The sequence below is a fragment of the Argopecten irradians genome, chromosome 12 (genome assembly GCF_041381155.1).
Source record: "Argopecten irradians isolate NY chromosome 12, Ai_NY, whole genome shotgun sequence".
NCBI lineage: Eukaryota > Metazoa > Mollusca > Bivalvia > Pectinida > Pectinidae > Argopecten > Argopecten irradians.
The window spans coordinates 25,026,434-25,047,999 of NC_091145.1; the positions used below are offsets into that span (position 1 = coordinate 25,026,434).

The 21,566-nt window shown below is 36.6% G+C and overlaps 1 protein-coding gene across 2 annotated transcripts; it reads right to left on the reverse strand.

The window, feature by feature from the left end:
* Positions 1–844: 844 nt before the first annotated feature.
* LOC138336448 (uncharacterized) lies at positions 845–16,101 on the reverse strand. 2 transcript variants are annotated; one of them, XM_069285951.1, is made up of 3 exons: positions 14,885–16,101; positions 5,859–5,972; positions 845–1,813 (listed from the first exon to the last, which is right to left on the reverse strand). In XM_069285951.1, the coding sequence occupies exons 1-3, from the start codon at positions 15,969–15,971 to the stop codon at positions 1,641–1,643; spliced, it is 1,374 nt and encodes a 457-aa protein (XP_069142052.1). In that variant the 5' UTR covers positions 15,972–16,101; the 3' UTR covers positions 845–1,640. The 2 variants fall into 2 exon arrangements, with proteins under 2 accessions (XP_069142052.1, XP_069142054.1); XM_069285953.1 differs by lacking the exon at positions 14,885–16,101 and adding an exon at positions 8,910–10,465.
* Positions 16,102–21,566: the final 5,465 nt, after the last annotated feature.

Below are 21,566 nucleotides of genomic sequence, written 5' to 3' on the forward strand. Positions count from 1 at the left end.
GTTTAGTGTAAATATATTGTGGTTGAGATGGAATTGGGGAGGGGGAGCAAGAGGATTTTTTTTAAAATTTATAACTTTAACACACCAATAAATGTATTGCTATGTTCAGAAGTAAGATAAACTGACTCGAATAGTATTATTTTTCTGAAATGAATCGCATTTGAGAGAATTTAAAACATTTACAAAATTATTATTGCATTTGAAAATTTTACAGTAAAGTTTTGACCAAGTATATGACCCTCTGAACATAAGCAAAAACATTTATTGGTGTTTTACAGTTTCAAAAATAAAAATCTCCCCTCACATCTCCCTCCTGCTCCCCCTCCCCAATCCTTTCTAATCCAAATTATTCTTTGCCTAAGTTTATTAAATGCAAATTGCAATATAATATAATGTATGTAGCATTTTGTCAGGTATATTATGGCATCAGATGAACTTTATTCTTAAATAATTGACATTTTACAAAATTTGGTCACTGTGACCTATTTTTGACACTACTTAGTTATATTTTCCAAAATCTTTAAATTTTAACATATAAATACATTATAATTCATAAAAAATAATTCAAATATATAATTTGGTTCCTACAAAACGGGACAAAACAGAAAATTGCCCCTCCTGCTTAACCCCCATAACTCACAAAGGACTCCGACCTGACCTTAATTATACTGTCATATCATGATGTCCTAACCCCTGGGTATCTGTAAACAAAAAATAATGCTTATCGGTCATGGCCACCAGAGGGCCCAAATTGACACTCATCCTTTGACCTCTGTCTATGCTCTCCTTTAATTTGGCATCATTTTATTCACTTCGTCGTAATTAAACAACAATATGTCAAGTATGTAATCAAAATAATTTTTATTTTCGATGTATATAACGAAGTAATAACATGGGATTGTAGGGGAGATAACGCTTACTTCGACAACTCTTGGGATTGCAGTGATACATATATTAATCCCTGGACGAATACATTCATAACAAAAGAAAATCGTTCATGAATTTAACACAATCTTACACACAGCATAGTTTCATAGATGCTGGACTAGAACAGGTTCCTCAAATAAAAGACATATAAAATGTAAACTATGGTTATTTCAACATATGGCGCACTAAGGTATTCATACAGTTAGAAATACTATGTAATATATTTACGGGCTAATTATTGCATTATAAATTCAATCATAGAGCAATGATAACATAATGAATGAATAAAATTGAATAACTTATAAGCAATTAATGCTGATTTAGTGCCGCTGTATTGTGTTAATTAACACTGAAACGAATAATGACAATTATGATATTATCATAATTATTAAAAAGGACAAATACAATTTTTAAGGCAAATAGTTCAAATGAAACAATCAACTTGATACTGAAGATATGATACTTCCGAACTTGTGTAGTTGTTAAAATCAGTAACCATGATCTTTCGTAAATATTTTCCAATTTATTGTTAAGAAGGAATGTAGTCTTAGTTTTATTACAAAAAAATATTTGTGGCATGATTACACATGAAAATCAACTATATATAATTATCCCGTTAATTAATTCACGAAATACTCCACATTTTTCACAATTCTATATAAAACGCCATGGCACTAAAAATCCTCCCGGAATTACACCGGGATTAAACGTCCTCAAAGTTCGTCCTTAGTAGAGTTGAAGTTTTTATCGAGCCAGGCCGAGTACATCAGATAGACATCCTTATGTTCTGTTGGGCTGACGATAAATCCTAGCTCCCTCGTCCTCTGTAGGGCCCAGTCTAGGTCCTTATTGTACTGAAGGGCTGCGGCCAGCACCGTCATGTAGGCTGGAGGTAAAAGCAAGCAATTGTAAAAAAAGAAATAAACAAACAACATCAGGTATAGAAACGAATTTTTATTTTAAACATGACTTTTGGTTTAATAGTTTACTTTTACAATATTTTGTCTGACACTCACGAGTGAAATTATGAGGTTTCTTTTGCAAATGGCAGGAAATCTTCATTGTAAAATTGTAATAAAAAATTTAAGAAGTTTTCCAAATGGATATGCGAAGAAAAAATACTCTTTTTAAATATGAAAGATATGGATGTTATGTCATCTTTTACATACACGTATGAATAAGCCATATAGTACTTATCTACCGTAAAATCACCCCTGTTGCAGTTGCATCGTTGAAATAAAAAATAAGATATCGTTGTTTTTCGATGACGCCGTCATTGATATCAAAATGGTTTATTATAAAACTTTAGCTCTTCTTTCAAATATAACAATATGGGTTAGGGAAAAGTTATTGCAACATAGATGTGCATTTTTCCTCAATCATAGTTGTGAATTATTGTATTCAAACAAAAAGTTGACATTATGATATCTTTTTTGTTCTACAGTTACGTTATTTCCACAAATATTAAAAGTCGTGAAAAGTACTTACCCACTCGGGTGGCCCTAGTACTGTGAACTAAGATAGGCTCCCCAGTTCTCCCCATGTACTTACCCACTCCGGTAGCACTAGCACAGTGAACTAAGACAGGCTCCCCAGTTCTCCCAATGTACTTACCCACTCTGGTAGCACTAGCACTGTGAACTAAGACAGGCTCCCCAGTTCTCCCCATGTACTTAACTACTCTGGTAGGACTAGCACAGTGAACTAAGACAGGCTCCCCAGTTCTCCCCATGTACCTACCCGCTCTGGTAGCACTAGCACAGTGAACTAAGACAGGCTAGCCAGTTCTCCCCATGTACTTACCCACTCGGGTGGCCCTAGTATTGTGAACTAAGATAGGCTCCCCAGTTCTCCCCATGTACTTACCCACTCGGGTGGCCCTAGTACTGTGAACTAAGATAGGCTCCCCAGTTCTCCCCATGTACTTACCCACTCCGGTAGCACTAGCACAGTGAACTAAGACAGGCTCCCCAGTTCTCCCCATGTACTTACCCACGCTGGTAGCACTAGTACTGTGAACTAAGACAGGCTCCCCAGTTCTCCCCATGTACTTACCCACTCGGGTGGCCCTAGTACTGTGAACTAAGATAGGCTCCCCAGTTCTCCCCATGTACTTACCCACTCCGGTAGCACTAGCACAGTGAACTAAGATAGGCTCCCCAGTTCTCCCCCATGGACTTACTCACTCTGGTAGCACTAGCACAGTGAACTAAGACAGGCTAGCCAGTTCTCCCCATGTACTTACCCACTCTGGTAGCACTAGTACTGTAAACTAAGACAGGCTCCCCAGTTCTCCCCATGTACATACCCACGCTGGTAGCACTAGCACAGTGAACTAAGATAGGCTCCCCAGTTCTCCCGTTGTGTACTTATCCACTCTGGTAGCACAAGCACAGTGCACTAAGACAGGCTCACCAGTTCTCCCCATGTACTTACCCACTCTGGTAGGACTAGCACAGTGAACTAAGACAGGCTCCCCAGTTCTCCCGTTGTGTACTTATCCACTCTGGTAGCACAAGCACAGTGCACTAAGACAGGCTCACCAGTTCTCCCCATGTACTTACCCACTCTGGTAGGACTAGCACAGTGAACTAAGACAGGCTCCCCAGTTCTCCCGTTGTGTACTTATCCACTCTGGTAGCACTAGCACAGTGCACTAAGACAGGCTCACCAGTTCTCCCCATGTACTTACCCACTCTGGTAGGACTAGCACAGTGAACTAAGATAGGCTCCCCAGTTCTCCCGTTGTGTACTTATCCACTCTGGTAGCACTAGCACAGTGCACTAAGACAGGCTCACCAGTTCTCCCCATGTACTTACCCACTCTGGTAGGACTAGCACAGTGAACTAAGACAGGCTCCCCAGTTCTCCCGTTGTGTACTTATCCACTCTGGTAGCACTAGCACAGTGCACTAAGACAGGCTCCCCAGTTCTCCCGTTGTGTACTTATCCACTCTGGTAGCACTAGCACAGTGAACTAAGACAGGCTCCCCAGTTCTCCCGTTGTGTACTTATCCACTCTGGTAGCACTAGCACAGTGAACTAAGATAGGCTCCCCCGTTCTCCCCATGTACTTACCCACTCCGGTAGCACTAGCACAGTGAACTAAGACAGGCTCCCCAGTTCTCCCCATGTACTTACCCACGCTGGTAGCACTAGCACAGTGAACTAAGATAGGCTCCCCAGTTCTCCCGTTGTGTACTTATCCACTCTGGTAGCACTAGCACAGTGCACTAAGACAGGCTCACCAGTTCTCCCCATGTACTTACCCACTCTGATAGCACTAGCACAGTGAACTAAGACAGGCTCCCCAGTTCTCCCGTTGTGTACTTATCCACTCTGGTAGCACTAGCACAGTGAACTAAGATAGGCTCCCCCGTTCTCCCGTTGTGTACTTATCCACTCTGGTAGCACTAGCACAGTGCACTAAGACAGGCTCACCAGTTCTCCCCATGTACTTACCCACTCTGGTAGGACTAGCACAGTGAACTAAGACAGGCTCCCCAGTTCTCCCGTTGTGTACTTATCCACTCTGGTAGCACTAGCACAGTGCACTAAGACAGGCTCACCAGTTCTCCCCATGTACTTACCCACTCTGGTAGGACTAGCACAGTGAACTAAGACAGGCTCCCCAGTTCTCCCGTTGTGTACTTATCCACTCTGGTAGCACTAGCACAGTGCACTAAGACAGGCTCACCAGTTCTCCCCATGTACTTACCCACTCTGGTAGGACTAGCACAGTGAACTAAGACAGGCTCCCCAGTTCTCCCGTTGTGTACTTATCCACTCTGGTAGCACTAGCACAGTGCACTAAGACAGGCTCCCCAGTTCTCCCGTTGTGTACTTATCCACTCTGGTAGCACTAGCACAGTGAACTAAGACAGGCTCCCCAGTTCTCCCGTTGTGTACTTATCCACTCTGGTAGCACTAGCACAGTGAACTAAGATAGGCTCCCCCGTTCTCCCCATGTACTTACCCACTCCGGTAGCACTAGCACAATGAACTAAGACAGGCTCCCCAGTTCTCCCCATGTACTTACCCACGCTGGTAGCACTAGCACAGTGAACTAAGATAGGCTCCCCAGTTCTCCCGTTGTGTACTTATCCACTCTGGTAGCACTAGCACAGTGCACTAAGACAGGCTCACCAGTTCTCCCCATGTACTTACCCACTCTGATAGCACTAGCACAGTGAACTAAGACAGGCTCCCCAGTTCTCCCGTTGTGTACTTATCCACTCTGGTAGCACTAGCACAGTGAACTAAGATAGGCTCCCCCGTTCTCCCCATGTACTTACCCACTCCGGTAGCACTAGCACAGTGAACTAAGACAGGCTCCCCAGTTCTCCCCATGTACTTACCCACTCTGGTAGGACTAGCACAGTGAACTAAGACAGGCTCCCCAGTTCTCCCGTTGTGTACTTATCCACTCTGGTAGCACTAGCACAGTGCACTAAGACAGGCTCACCAGTTCTCCCCATGTACTTACCCACTCTGATAGCACTAGCACAGTGAACTAACACAGGCTCCCCAGTTCTCCCCTTGTGTACTTACCCACTCTGGTAGCACTAGCACAGTGAAATAAGACAGGCTCCCCAGTTCTCCCCATGTACTTACCCACTCTGATAGCACTAGCACAGTGAACTAACACAGGCTCCCCAGTTCTCCCCATGTACTTACCCACTCTGGTAGCACTAGCACAGAGAACTAAGACAGGCTCCCCAGTTCTCCCCATGTACTTACCCACTCTGGTAGGACTAGCACAGTGAACTAAGACAGGCTCCCCAGTTCTCCCCTTGTGTACTTACCCACTCTGGTAGCACTAGCACAGTGAACTAAGACAGGCTCCCCAGTTCTCCCCATGTACTTACCCACTCTGGTAGCACTAGCACAGTGAACTAAGACAGGCTCCCCAGTTCTCCCCATGTACTTACCCACTCTGGTAGCACTAGCACAGTGAACTAAGACAGGCTCCCCAGTTCTTCCGATCTCCAGCAATTTGTCCTTATATTTCCCGAATAGTTCCGGACTGAATTTTCCCCCAGACACTGTGGACATACAAAAATAGTATCCTCAGGTACGCTGGCTTTAAAACCAATTCTTATTGTAAAATTGTGAATTATTTATCATTCAATTGTCTACAACCTCCAATAGAGACAACGAATTCGTTCAGCTATGTTATACGGCCATGCCATCAATATAAGCGAGATTGAAAGTTTTACCTGTCCATCAATTTTAGTTATTTAATAAATAAAATCTAATACTAGTGGCTACGTAATGATTTATCAAACTCGTTTGACAATTTTGGCCATTTTTTAAATCTAGGAAACCATAGAACGCATCCTTGAACAAAGATATTAACTGAGATATGTATTCAGGTCCGATACACCTTTAAGATAAAGATAAAGTTTGTTCCAGGTTGCGCTCTTTGGGTTTTTTTTGGTGTTTTTTGGATAAAATAAACTTGACCATAAACAAATATGTCCAAAATTGTCAAAATCTCCACATTTTCATAATTTATGCATATTTTGGGTGGTTATAATGGCAACTAAATAAAGCGACAAATTCAAAAAACAGACATTACAGTAATTAAAAGATGTATTAAATATTTTAAATACAACAATTTTATCACTAAATAACAATTTTAAAAATTTGACGGATTTTGGGGCCAAAAACGGCCAAACCCATACTATTCTTTTCATATTACATAGTCACTTATGTCAGGTACTCTATTTTCGTTCAAATATTAAATGGACTAGATGTATATTTTGGGGCCTTTTTGGCTGCCAAATCTGATGAAAGGATGGGTGTCAATTTGGGCCCTCTGGTGGCAATGCCGGATACGCATTATTTTTTGTTTACAGATACCCGGGGGATAGGACACTCATCCTTTTCAAACTTTTTATTTAGTGATTAAATTGTTGAATTTCAAATATCTAGTATATCCCTGATACAATTAGTATGATAGTTATGTATCATTGCAGTTGTTGTTGCCATAGTAACCATATAAAATATCCATACATTAATACAGAGTATTATCTTAGATAAATCAGGGGTCAACTAAATATTTCAGATACGAAAGGTTATTGTTGTAACTATAAGTTGAAAATTACACGAATTTGGGGGCCAATAAGAGTCAAAACCATACAAAGTATTTTATGATATTTACTTATGAAGACATGGATCAGTTGTAGTTTACATATTCTGTAAACGCGGACATTTTTGGCGAGGTTTTTTTTTCGCTAATTACGCATCTCTTGATCGTGAAAATGTAATGTGTTGTGAATACATGAACTGTGTAAGGACTACATCAATGGTGAAAATAACATGACTGTCAAAGCTTTATGGTCGCAAATCGCGACATTAAGCATTCGCGAAAATAGCCACTTTTACAATATTTTTGACCTTTCTAAGTGTCCCTATAGATGTCTAAGGCGTATTTAGGTTGACGATTACTCTCTGTAGTAAACACTATGTGACAAGACACACGTACACATTGACGATTACCTTTCTCTCATCAAGTTTTCTTAACGAGTTAGGCGATCACGTTATACGATGTTCAAGCCCAGCAAAATATTTCACAATGTAGTCATTAATGTATTCAGTGATAATTAAAAAGGATAAGTTCTTATATATATATATAATTACATATTACATTCTTACAGGTTTCTCTGTAGAATGTGTAGGTAAGTTTGACTGTTCAAATCAATTTATTCTGAAAACATGTTTTTTGCTTTTATAACATTAGATAGACCCACGATAGGTAAAATATACACATGATGTAATGATATTACCGTCAAACAGATATCATTCTGTCTTATACACAATATAAGGTAACATAACAACATACAATGATAAAGTGATATATAACACATATCACAGCAGTTAATTAAAATGAAATATTATACAGTTAAAGTATGGGGTTGAGGGATACAGCAAGTTTCTGGTTTCCCGAAACTTGTCAGTTTCCCGAGGCGGAGCCGAGGGAAATAGGCAAGTTCGAGGGAAACCAGAAACTTGCTATATCTCTAAACCCCATACTTTAACTGTTTTAATATACCGATACATACAAAAGCTTTGATTAGACTAAAAATTTATTTCTCTCATGCGTTAGAGATTGAGACAATTTGACATTGTAATCATTTAAATTATTCCGAGATGGTAATTGTGATTCCATGTCCGTTTTGTTTTGCTTCTATTCTAACGGCAGGTTATAATTTAATTCCGCTATGATTTCTCAATATTTCATCATTTTATACCACTAGGCGTAATAATAAATTTATATGCATGCATTGTTGAAATTCCGAGACGATAACCACATACAGGTAGTCTAAAAATGTACAAAACAAATGTACGTATATGTACAAATGAAAGGTATTATCCTCTGACCCCATTTCATTTTTCACGAACCTCACACTTAAAAGATCAACATGATGATGTGTTCGGTAACAGTTTCCGATCGATACTAACGTCGTTTGATTACGTCAACGGAGATGGCGTGATCGGAAAGTAGCTCCGCCCAATTGTTAAGTTGCCTAGCAACTGATGGCGATTGGAAATAAGCCATAGTGTATTCATAGTGTTTTCATAGGCAAATGTTTGTTTTCACCAGTTGGTTGATTCATATAGTGACAAAACACTCAAATATAATTATTATGTCTTAATCTATTAAAACGAAACGTGAATATACTTTTTGGTGTTATCAATTAACTTGGTATTATCACTAAAATGATCCTCGATATACAAGGAGTTAGTATAACAGTCGTTATTTCAATAACGGCAGTGATAGTAATCCATGGAGTATCAAGGATACACTAAAATACCGCATAAGCACTAATAAAACGAGAAAGTAATATAATATTAATGTACATTATAATGAAATTGGTTCATTTAGTCGTGACGTCATTGATATTGCAAGCTCTCTATCCATGTTGACATACACGTGGTTGGCATGGACATATCGGCCATAGAAATAATTTACTTACAGACTGGCATGTGATAATAAAGGAAACCCGCTTTTTCCAGAACCTGTCTTTCCCGATCTTCGTTATAACCGATCTCGTCCCCGAACTCTCCTGGATTACGTGATTCAAAGTTCATAGCCGAATTTTTCGCCACAAAAGTGTAATTTTTAGTGGAATCTAGAACAAGTGTCTTCAAAGTTTCTGGTATTTGTCGTGGACCAACTTCCTTGTTGCCGTACGTCGATGTTCCGTCTTTTATGTTGATGAGAGTAACCTGCTCTTGGGAAGGATTTCCGTTTTCGTCTTCGACGCCCATTCTCATGTTGATCACGTGGGTGAAGCCGGCCATTTGTAAAGTTTCAAGATGGCTATCTCGTATTTGTCCTGCAGTAAACCAATTTTTGTATACAGAATGTGCCATCCAATAATCATACCATTCTTCCGGCACGGCGTCCGGTTTCGGTAAATTCTCCGGAATCTCTTCACCAGTTATTTCCGCTGCGGTCGTTTGCGTAAAATCCATTGCGAAATCTACTCCCATGGCGGTAGCCATTTTGTAAATTTTGTCTATATTTACCTGAGGTGTATAATTTTGGTCGTGTTTTGAAGCATTAGCTATGTATAACATAGTAACAAATGTTATCGTATATGCTCGGTTACAGTGAAGTAAAATAGGCTTTTTCAATGTAGGTATTATGACAGACATTTTATTTATAGCCTCAATCGATGCCCAATCACAATTATCCGTTTCCAAGACAACGCGATATTTAAGTCCTGCTTGCTTGGCGACTTCAGCAGCTTCCGCGCTGGTAGGGATATACTCGTTGCCAATATTTGACGGTTCGTCATCTTGAAATAGCGACACAATGCTTTTAAATCCTGCATCAGCAGCATATTTAATTTGTCGTTCAGTTAGTCTGCCAGCGACGTGGAAATCTGGCGTTATCTCCTTGGCCCACCATAGTTTTTTAGGGGCACGAAGTCCCGGGGCACTCCTCTGCATAAAGGTGTTAACATATGCACTGTTTGATTGCTGCAAATCAGCCCGTAACAACGCAACGAATAATCCCAAAGTCAATAAAATCAATTTAAATACAAGATTCATGTCTGTACCTTTTATCCAAATGCTAGATATCCGAGAAACTCCGAATGGTGACGTGGCTATATATAACTCACTTTCCTGTGCACGTGATATTGTCGATAATCGAGATATCGGTTTTTCCACTCATATATACACATCCATACACACTATTAGAAATTGATTATTATTACATCATCTGGCAGCAGGGTTGTCACATTTCACTGCAGCTGAAATAAACACCTTTACCGGATCACAGCGTTGCCAGTCTATTCGTTGCCTTGTCCGTGTATATTGCACAGCTGTGCTCCTCACGCTAAATCTAGCACGTATACATGTGTACGAGACGTGTGAGGTTCCCTTATGTGGCATGTTGTAAACATTGGTCTTATCATGGTCTGAATTTTGCTTTCTGGTGCGAAAGAAGACAATCATCGGGCTGATATTACGTTTTAATTTGATATTTATTATCTACTAACCCCTCTCCTCCTTAGAACCATCTATAAACTCAATAAAATAATATTGGTTCGATTTGGTTTTGTTTTATTGCTATTTAAAGTAATTTTACGAATCTGTATGACATATGAAATAGATTGAAGACGGCGAACTTGCATTATTTAAAAAAAAACCAACAAATGTATATAAGAATCAAAGTTAAACAAGATTATAACGAACCTCTAATAACCACAAATTCACTTCGTTATAACGAACCTCTGGCAGCCAAAAAATCACTTCGTTATAACGACCCTCTGGGAACCAACAAAATCACTTCGTTATAACGAACCTCTGGGGACCAACAAAATCACTTCGTTATAACGAACCTCTGGGGACCAACAAAACCACCTCGTTATAACGAATCTCCGGGGACCAACAAAATCACTTCGTTTTAACGAAACTCTGGCAACCAACGAAATCACTTCATTATAACGAACTTCTGACAACCAACAAAATCACTTCGTTTTAACGAACCACTGGCAACCAACAACATCAGAAGCATGTTTTAATTTATATTTGTTGAAGAAATGTTTACTTATGATTGGAACCTTTGAGGCTCGAACTGACTAGTATGAACTAATTCTAATAACGACACAATCCCATACTTACTATTTATTCATATGATTTGTATTAAATAATTTTGAATTGATTTTGTATTCCCCCAGGATTAGACAGTCATTAAATTGGAAAATTCCTTTGAAAGTCCATTTATCATGCAGTAATGTACAATGAACATGGAACAATTTTTTTTCAAAAGAAATTATTCCCTTTTATGTGTAATATATAATAACACATCATGTTCACAATAGCATTATATTGTAGCCCTATGACACCCCGCTGACTCCCTCCCCACTTGTCATATCTACACCACTTCACTTGACCTAGTTAAGGGGGCTATAACTGTGGCCAGTGGTACAGCGACTGGGCAAAACTATACAATGTACGTATTCCACACACATGTATGTTGTATTTACCCATCTGTAGGTCTGACAAGTCTACATTAAGATGGGAAAAACTTAAGTTACTATTGTCAGGTGACTTTCTTTCAATTAATGAGGTAATATACTGGAGGTAACAACACTATTTCGTATGAAAAGATAACCTACTTAATCACATTTAGAAACAATATTTATATATCCTATTGTTCAAAACGATCTACTGACCCACATATTACTATCAAAATAAAAATCTCTATAAACCATCCGGTCGTAGAAGGAAGCAAACGGTTTACAAACGCGATATAAATGATATGATTTTGTAGATTGTCATCAAACTACAAAAACATCAAAATACAATAATACCATAACCATTACATGAAAACACAAAACATAACATTTATGTAATTAACCACCATTTAACAGATTTTGAAAATATTATACGACTCTTGTCGTCTAATGATCTAACACTTCTGCAGGATTTAGGATTCTTTGTTAAAAGGTCATTTGAACTGAGGAATACTGACTTGATAAATGTTTAAGTTGTTGTTTTGATCTACTGTGTGTTATGTACATGTATGTTTTGCTATTAATCCCTTTTGAATGGATGTAAGGAAGCAATAAAGTTGAATTGAATTGAATATAACAAATACCATAGCAACGTGTTTAATTGCATTACTACAAAACTTTGATAAACAAAATGTATTGAACAATAGATTTGAACTAAAGACAGAATATGATCACCGTGGATCTTCTGACCTAACCTTTAAGTTAAGGGGATTCAAATTATGTAACTGCTTGGATACATATATCATTCTTCTTGTCCAATACTGATACTAGCCAAGGCCACGTTTATTCAGAGCATTGTCACAAACTGCCAAGAAATTCAATTCCTATCGCCATGTTTAGGCATCAACTTAGTTCCGTGGTGAAAATGAATTAACAATAAAATTACAAAGGTTATGCAATTTATTATGATTACAAACCAAAGTGAAAACCATTGGAGATTAAGAAATACGTCTAACCAGACACAAGATCTCTGAAAATTATTTTTTTTTCTTTACAAAACATGACAAAAAAAGTAAAAATAAGCAAAAATGTCAAAAAGGCCAAGCACAAATTAAAACTAAAATAAGATATAGAGCCTGTTAGCAAGCATTAAAGTAAGTGTTACAGAAGTCACTGGTAAAACTCATCTATTATAATAGATATCGATTTACAAAATCAAACTTTTATATCCCCAAACATTTGGAAAAAAATACTAGTTAATGGGGGTTTCGTTGTTGATAAACGAAACTAACGTGTGTTACAGTGCTCATAGTTCTAGTAATCGCATTGTGTACAGTTATATCCTTAACATTCATTGTACAGCTTAGTCTTATATGTACGACAACTAGGCGAACATCTTGATATGTTTTTTTTTTTCATTTTTTTTTGGAGCTCTTATTTAAACATATGCATTGAAAATGAAATAATTCACACTGTGATTTGGAGGACGCATTGTTATCAGCTACATAATGTACATGTACCTATTTATAAGACTTCTGCTAAACCGTAGGAACACAGGAATGATATCTGCACTTTGTACAGTAAACCTGCTTTCACATGCACATTTTATTGCAGCTCAAATAATGTGCATACATAGTCAACGTGTGTGTAGTGCAGTTTATAGAACGCTAAACAAATTAGGCGTCACATGAAACTCAAGGTCACAATACTTCACATGTCAGGTTATGTTACCATGTCAACATAAAATAAAATAGTGACGGCGTTAAAACAGATAAATGGGTTATATGATTTTGTAATTAATCATTACACGATTGGTAATAAAGTAATTATAATTAGTGTGATAGGTTCTTTCCCTCTCTTTATTCCTTGCTGATTATTTTTTTATTTTCTTGATTAAAATGCCATGGATGTAAACAAAATATTCCTTTGTGCAAACCGTTAGAGACATAAAAGGTGATAAAAGTATTACATTTTGAATTAAGAATGAACTTGGATAGCATTTAGCGTTTATCTACAGTACACTGATTTTTGTGTTATTGTTCCACAACATACAAATCTATTCAAGTAAATCCTTATCATTCAATCTATTTCAACAAGGGGTTTTTTCAAAAAATATATGAAAAAGGATTACAACAGGTATATAGCCTATATAAGTTGTTTCCCTTGAAACTTTTTTTTTGTATCAGAGATGGCGTTACAAACAGTGACGTCATTCTCTACATTATAAGATGGCCAAATTCATTGTGAAGTCAATGAAAATGCAGATTGAATTATTAGCATTCTAGCATAATTATAATTTTAGGAAATACTTCATCTAGCATATTTATTGCTTCTTATGCCGGAAGATAATAAAATCACAACTCGATTTTCATCATCTACTCCATGTGAACAAGACCCGTTTATAGAGTGGATTATTAATAGTTTATATCGGTAGTGCCTGAAAATGAATAAGAAGCAAATGAGTTGCACTAAAAGAAAATATTTATTGATTTTATTGTTGAATACATGTATATGGACAGACGATTGATAATGATATTTTGACCTATTAGTGAACCGTGTCCAATCCTCATTGTTTAACTGTAGACTTAAAAGAAATCTGAAATAACGGTATAGAATATATCTATGGTAATAAAAACTAATTGAGAAATATAAAATTAAAAGGTTTTGAGTACACATCTATTATTAGGTTACTGTTCATATTACAGACACCTCACCACAAGGGAGATAACTCTGTTATATGCAAAGACTGAATAAAAATTCGGCTAGAAAAAATATATTCATCAATGTTATAATGTTTGAACTTTTATTGATCATTGTTGTTTTACATATATAGTGTGATACCAGTCGCATTTTTCAATTTTGTTTGAAAATTAAAAAAATCGAATACATTATTAGATTGATAAGTTTCTACATATATATCATTAATTATTTTTAATTCATTTATGTTATTTTTTTAAATGTTTTGACTTTATTGCCAATTGTTAGGAGCACATAGGGTAGAACTGCTATGATTCTGTTTCTGATAAAACAAAGCTGTTAAAATCTTATGAGTTGTTGTAGAGGCTTCGATTTGATACTTTATTATAATAATAAACAAAAGCGATATATAATCATAGAATAAATTCAATGCTCCTGAACAAATTGTCATTCTTTTGAATTTTATACTTAGAGTTTGAAAAATTAACACTACTTTTAGAAACATTGACTGCTCTTGAGAAAGTATCGTTGAGTTTTGCGAAGGTCTTTGCTAAATAACATGAACTATTCGTGAATGTTTTCAGTCTTGGTCAGGACATTTCATTTTTGGTATGAAGAAATATTCTAGGTTAGTTTTTGTAAATAGAAATTCAGTATCGAACTAATTCCTTTTTTATATGCATAGTGTCATAGCAACCGCGATAAAAAAATATCAAAATTAGACACAATGAACATTTTATGTTATATTGAGTATTTTAGACATAATAAGTAAAACAACTTACAGACTGGCATGTGGTAATACTGGAAACCTTCCTTCTCCAGAACCTGTCTTTCACGTTCCTCATTATAACCGATGTCGTCTCCAAACTCGCCAGCGTTTCTGGCCTCGTAGTTTACGTCGGAACCTTCGGCTATAAAGCCATTGTCCTTTCCAGAATCGAGGACCAGGCCCTTTAATGTATCCGGGATCTGTCGTGGACCTGTTTCTTTGTTACCGTAAGTCGGTGTGCCGTCTTTAACGTTGATTAGAGTTACCTGCTCTTGGGAAGGATTTCCATTTTCGTCATCGACCCCCATTCTCATATTGATAATGTGGATGAAGCCGTCCATTTTTAACTTCTCCAGATGACTTTCGTGTATTTGTCCGGCCGTGTACCAGTTCTTGTACACTGGATGCGCCATCCAATAGTCATACCATACTTTTGGCACGACGTTCGGTGTCGGAACAGTTTCCGGTACAGTCTCGCCGGTTATTTCCGCGGCAGTTTTTCGTGTAGCGTCCATAGTAAAGTCTATGCCCATAAGAGCAGCCATCTTGTAGAACTTTTGTACATCAACTTTCGGGGAATAATTTGGGTCATATTTCGAAGCGTTAGCCATGTGAATCATGGTCACAAATGATATCGTATAAGCACGGTGACAATGAAGAAGAATGGGCTTTTCTAAGGTTGGGATGATTTCAGATAATTTGTTCACGGCGTCAACGGAAGTCCAATCGGAGTTCCCTGGTTCCAACACCACCCGATGAGCAAGACCGGATATCTTCGCAATTTCTGCCGACTCTTCAGACGTAGGAAGGTACTCGTCACCTATTTTGGACGGTTCGGCATAATGGTACAACGACACAATACTTTTGAATCCACCGTCTGCGGCGTATTTGATTTGTCGTTCGGACAACCGTCCGGCGACGTGATAGTCCGGAGTAATTTCCTTCGCCCACCATAGCTTCTTCGGAGCACCTAATCCGGGAGCACTTCGCTGTGCTAAAGTATCTACATATGTCCTAGCGGTCTGGTGCGCGATGGTAGCTCGTAATTGTGAAGCAAATAGCCTTAAAGAGACTATACGCATTGCCAGTACTAATGTCATGCTTGTAGCTGCCAGTTTGGTGGTATGGTATTGGAAACAATACTTATCTGTTATGGTAGGTATATAATCCCGGATCACAAGCTAGACCTCAGCGCGCACACATACACATGTACATGTACTGCCAATTGCGTCAGTGTGCCCAAAAGGCATATACTAAAGAACGGTCTGTTTCATACATATCATTTACAGGTCTTTGATAAAACAAAGGCGGCGCGTAATGGTGACGAGTGGACTAGGCACAAACAATAGACAAATGCGTATGATCATTGTTATTTGATAATTGTTATTCTTAGTATTAACGTGGATTTGAAAAGTTGGAAAAGCTGCTCTTTGATTGATCACCTCCACACACTTGTAATGCATTACGTATGCAGGCTTATTGTTGCGTAAAATTAGTTTTGGCTCCAAACATTCACATTTTATTTAAAAGGATGTATTTGATCAATGAGTGATAATTTTAAAATGTAGTATATCCTGTTTCTAATGATCAATGCTATGGATTGGTGTTAGCTTTACAATTTCACTTACACCTGCTATAGATGACACTTCGATAGACATACCAAACCCTATCGACACTGATGTAAGAGTGACTCTGAATTACGTAACGCTATGGATGTGTGCGGTTTAACCATGGCATCTGTTCTCTATAATGACATTATGTTTTCATGTTATGATAAAATTCTTCTGATGATAACTTACATTGTTTTATTTACCACTAAGTGTGTGAGAAACAATATAAAACCTGAGGCATTAAAGCAGATATTTGGATGACTTCAATCTAGTGAAAGAGCTTGGGATGTCATCAAAAATGGCACATCTTCCATTTTAGTTGACATATTGATATGTATTTTATCGACCCATATAAAAGTTTATCAATTTCGCGTTATATAAGCATTAAACTATCTTCCTATGGCATCTATGGTCTATATAGATGCCATACCAAGATAGTTTAATGCTTATATTTACATTATGAACTCATGTTAGGGTCTCTGCATTCACATTGTTTAAGCTAGACCATGAAATCTGATTTCATCTACAAGATTGAACAGCCATTTTGACGGTGATCAGTTGACGTCACCACGTCAACATTAGTAACGTCATAATGGTCACGCATTGGTTGTCAGTTATGCCGCCATCTACTTCACTTTGCCTTGGTTAGTTTATATAGTAGAAGCGAGAAGGAAATGTAAATATATGGCATTAAAGAGCAGACGACATACGATATGTAGATAATACGTTACTATTTAACGTTCACAATTTTCTTGTGTCATCAATTTCGACGACGACTACTTTTCCACCACTCGGCAAGCCTTTCTTTGGATTTTTTCTTCTTACCAAGTTTCCAATCTTAACAATTGCTTTAAATTTTGAAATAATTTACACATTTGTTTAAATTTCATTAGAACCCCCTTCCTCATTATTGAAATACAGATAGCATACAATCCTAAACAAAAAGGATTATTCTCTGTCGAGAGGAAACTACCTTTAACCAAGTACAAATGATAACTTGACAATTGTATGTGGAAATAATTATATACTGTACATATGAAAAAGGAAGAGGAAACATTATTTAGATTATACTATTTGTAACATTTTAGATAATTTTCTTAGCTGATTATATCTTTGTCGCATGTAACGATATATGATACCGAACTCATTTGATATATTTTCATACAAAATTATAATTGATGGCTTTCCCTTATGTAATACATATATGCCAACAAAATACTAGTACATGGGCCAGGCCATTCTTTTCATGGTGCCCCGAAACCTTTTTATTTCAAAATCAACCAAAAACATGTTGTTTGTTGTAATTATAACAAAAGCAAAAAAAGACTAAAACAATTTTAATGTATATTGACTTAACCAATATTTGAAATACCAAAGCCAAATTACTGACCGATGCTACATCCGGTAAAACAACTGTAACCTTTACTGACTGGCCTACGTGACAAACTCAGCACACAATTATTGGATTTCTCTACATAATGTAAATGTTCTTTATTATGCTAATTCTCCATACAAATTCACTCATACCTATAAGATCAATTCTGATAATTAATTTTCACATATCCTTTGCATTAAATATTGGCTAAGTAGTATTGAGACCCCAAATCAGCTAGGCCACTGCTCCTTGTTGTAACAAATGATTACATGGGAACCAATGTCTGGTGTTCTTAATGTAACCTATCATAGTCAGATTGGAATGTTCGGGACGACCTTCAATCTTATCTCGACCTTACACAACATAACTGGTATCAGAATTATATAATTCCAAAATCAAGGTAGAAGGACAATGGATAAATCAATCACAACTTAGGATTTTTCTTCTCTGATTGTTTTTTCTTTTATATTCAAATAATATTTTTTCATGTTCCAATGCTGTTACTTTAAACAAAATTAATTTCACGTTGCATACCTTATAAAATATTCGCGATTTACATCTCAGAGGGTCAAAAAGGTCATGAAGCTGAATTTATTTCGCGTCGATTTATTTTCGGGGTATTACCACTCACATAACATTGGCTGTACGTGTAGGTGACAAACATTCATGGTTGTACTTTTTTTGTAGATTGTTTGTAATGCTCTCTTGGTTTCGTCTGTAATCTTCACATGTGAAAGTATAAAATCACAAGTACAAATTAAAAACACAAATACTGAAGCGAAATAAGCTCTATCGGTGATACTTAGGACGCAAAAGTGTTTAATCCATTTTGAAAATATACTTCATCGTCGGAGACGACGGTTGATTGCACTTATGTATCGGAGTGAAGTGCAGTTGTACCGTTGTGTCATCAACTGTACTCCACGACGATAAAAATGCATATGCAACCGAATCTCTTTTCATGTTAACTCTCCACTTTGATACAGTGTAAATAGTGTGATTTTTATAATGTTTCTGTTAGATTTTAATATTTGTAAACTTTTAATGCAGGTAGAAATATATGTTTCTAAGTGATGTTTAATTAGTTGTATTTGTGTGGTATATGTATTACTTTACCCTTTTTATTCAGATTTGATAATATGCTCACAATCTATCTTATACAGGTAACCGTTTAAATACCGAATTTACAGGTGATATGTTAATATGAAACTTAGGTATTTAAAAAGTGTCTGATTTATTGTCCAAATCAAGATCCGTGTTTGTAATCAAGTTTATAAATAACCTGTTACACATCCAATCGGTGATGTCAGTCTACCTGTAACATTATAGGGATAGTTTTGTTATATTTGTTAGTAAAAAACAATATGTATATTTCCATTGTAATGCACATGTATGTGAATGAGTCAGTGCTTGATACATGCTATTGTACGGTTGGTTATTAGGTAAATACCAACACTTTGCAAACTAATTAAACTTAATGCCCAATGGAATATAGATATTCCATATGAATAACTGAAAAGCTCACGGAGATATGCATTCTAACAGGAAAATCGCCAAAAAGAATCCATGTCGTACTCAAATGTTTGCCTTTTAAAGCGAAAGGTGAGAAAAGGGGAAGTTCCAGTTATTATCACGTAACTGATAACGTTCTGCAACATTTTACACAAGGTAGGATGGTTTTCCATTATATAAAAAATATATATACATTATGTAATTTAATAACAATTTAAAAAAATATAAAATAACGTTTAGAGCATAACTAAATTTGAATGTGTTAAAAGCAATTTTGTCTTCCATTCGATAATAAAATATTTAGAAAATAACCAATAAAATTTTAATGGATTTTCAAGGTATATTAATACATGTATACAGATAAATGTTTTTTATAGGTTGTGTTTCAGATGTTAGCACCTTCAAGAATTTGAATGAAAATTACATCATACAATCTAAAGAGGTGTTTTGGCAAAAAATAAAAATGCAAAAAAAAAAAAATAATAATAATAATTAAATTTACATAATATATATTAATAATAATAATAATACTGTAATACTGTAAGAGGTATCTTCATATTTCCAACTGTTCTGAAATCAGAATGATTTTTTTAGTGTTCCAGCAAAATTAATGTATTTGAATTTACTTACTTTTAGAGAAAATCAACTTTTTGTGTCCCTGTTCCCCCGACGCAAATGTTCATTTAGAAGGTTTGTATCACTACGGTGTTGCCCGTTGAATACAAGCGTTCTCACGCCCTTCGAATTTGCAAATTCAAACTCATTAAAAGAAGCGGAACAATATCAATAAACGATGTATTTTTAGCACTAATTTCGAGATTAGTCAGGCATATAATTCGATACCAGATAATAAGAATTTCCCGTAACAGTTGCGATTGGAAAATATCACGATGTGAGTAAATAAATGTTTAATTTCTTTATTTTGACGACCATTTCTAAATTTGATAATTTGATCCCGATCATTCCACTGACGTCACTTTTAAGTCTTACTTGAGCTCGGGTGATTCGACCTAGCACTATGGTGGCAATTTGCACTCGTATACAACAGAACATAGTTTAAAATAATTGTGTAAGTTATCTTGAAACATTAATAATTTAAGCGTCACTTTGACAAAAAAGAAAAAAGAAACAGTACTGGATCGCGACCATGCAGTTGACGTGATTTTTGCGTGTTTTTTATTATTCAGTATAAAACAACTAGCAATCTTGGAAGACTTAAAATTCACATAAACTATCGTCAGTCCAAGAAATTTCAGAAATAGCATTCATTTTTTAATATTTGAGTTAAATCATACGAAATATTGGCAGACATTGCATCCATCAAATCGGACCTGTTCCCGACATCGACTATCCAGTTATCGTGATTTTTCAACTTAGTAGAATTTCACGATGCACACGCAGGAAGCTCGATCGAAAGATATAAGCTAAAAACATATAATGTTGTTCAATTCCTCACAGCATATAACTTTGATACTCCATGGTAACGCCATGAAAGAAAAGCTGTCGTTTTCTCCGTATCAACACGGGCCTGCATCCTTTCGGCGAAATCCAAATCATCCCCCTCAGGGGTGTCTTCAATGACGTTCGAGCATTTCGGCAAAAAAGCGGGAAACAAAGATTACTATCATTTTTTCACTTTTCTTCATGCTACAACCACAGCTACATGTATATGACAATTACAAAAGTTTTTCTATTAGGAAATACTAAATCATATACGTCATCAAATATTTGCTAAGATATGTAATTAAAATCACTGCTAGTGTTACCTACTTATTATAAAAACAATCACTGTATATGTATTAACAAGTAGGAATCTGACTTTGTGTTATGTGTAGATCTTCTGATCAAGCGGTCGGGGTTCGATTCTCACCACCGGCGGCATTTTTTTTTCGTTTTTTCTTTTCTTTTTCTTTTAATACATGTATATCATGCAAACATGCCTATTCAAACTATTCACAAAATCTAGTGAGGGCTACATGTACATGTAGCTATTACTACAAAATACATAATTATATATCTGAGGATTTACATCGGATACACGGTCAGTATCTAACAGTAGGCCAAGGACGTATCCTTGAATAGGCCTGTTAGTTTTATTTTGGTGTCAACACGGAAAGACGAGATGACTCCGGTCTTCCGGCCATTAAAACAAATCATTTATTTCATCTAGACAAATAATATTTGAAAATTCCATATAC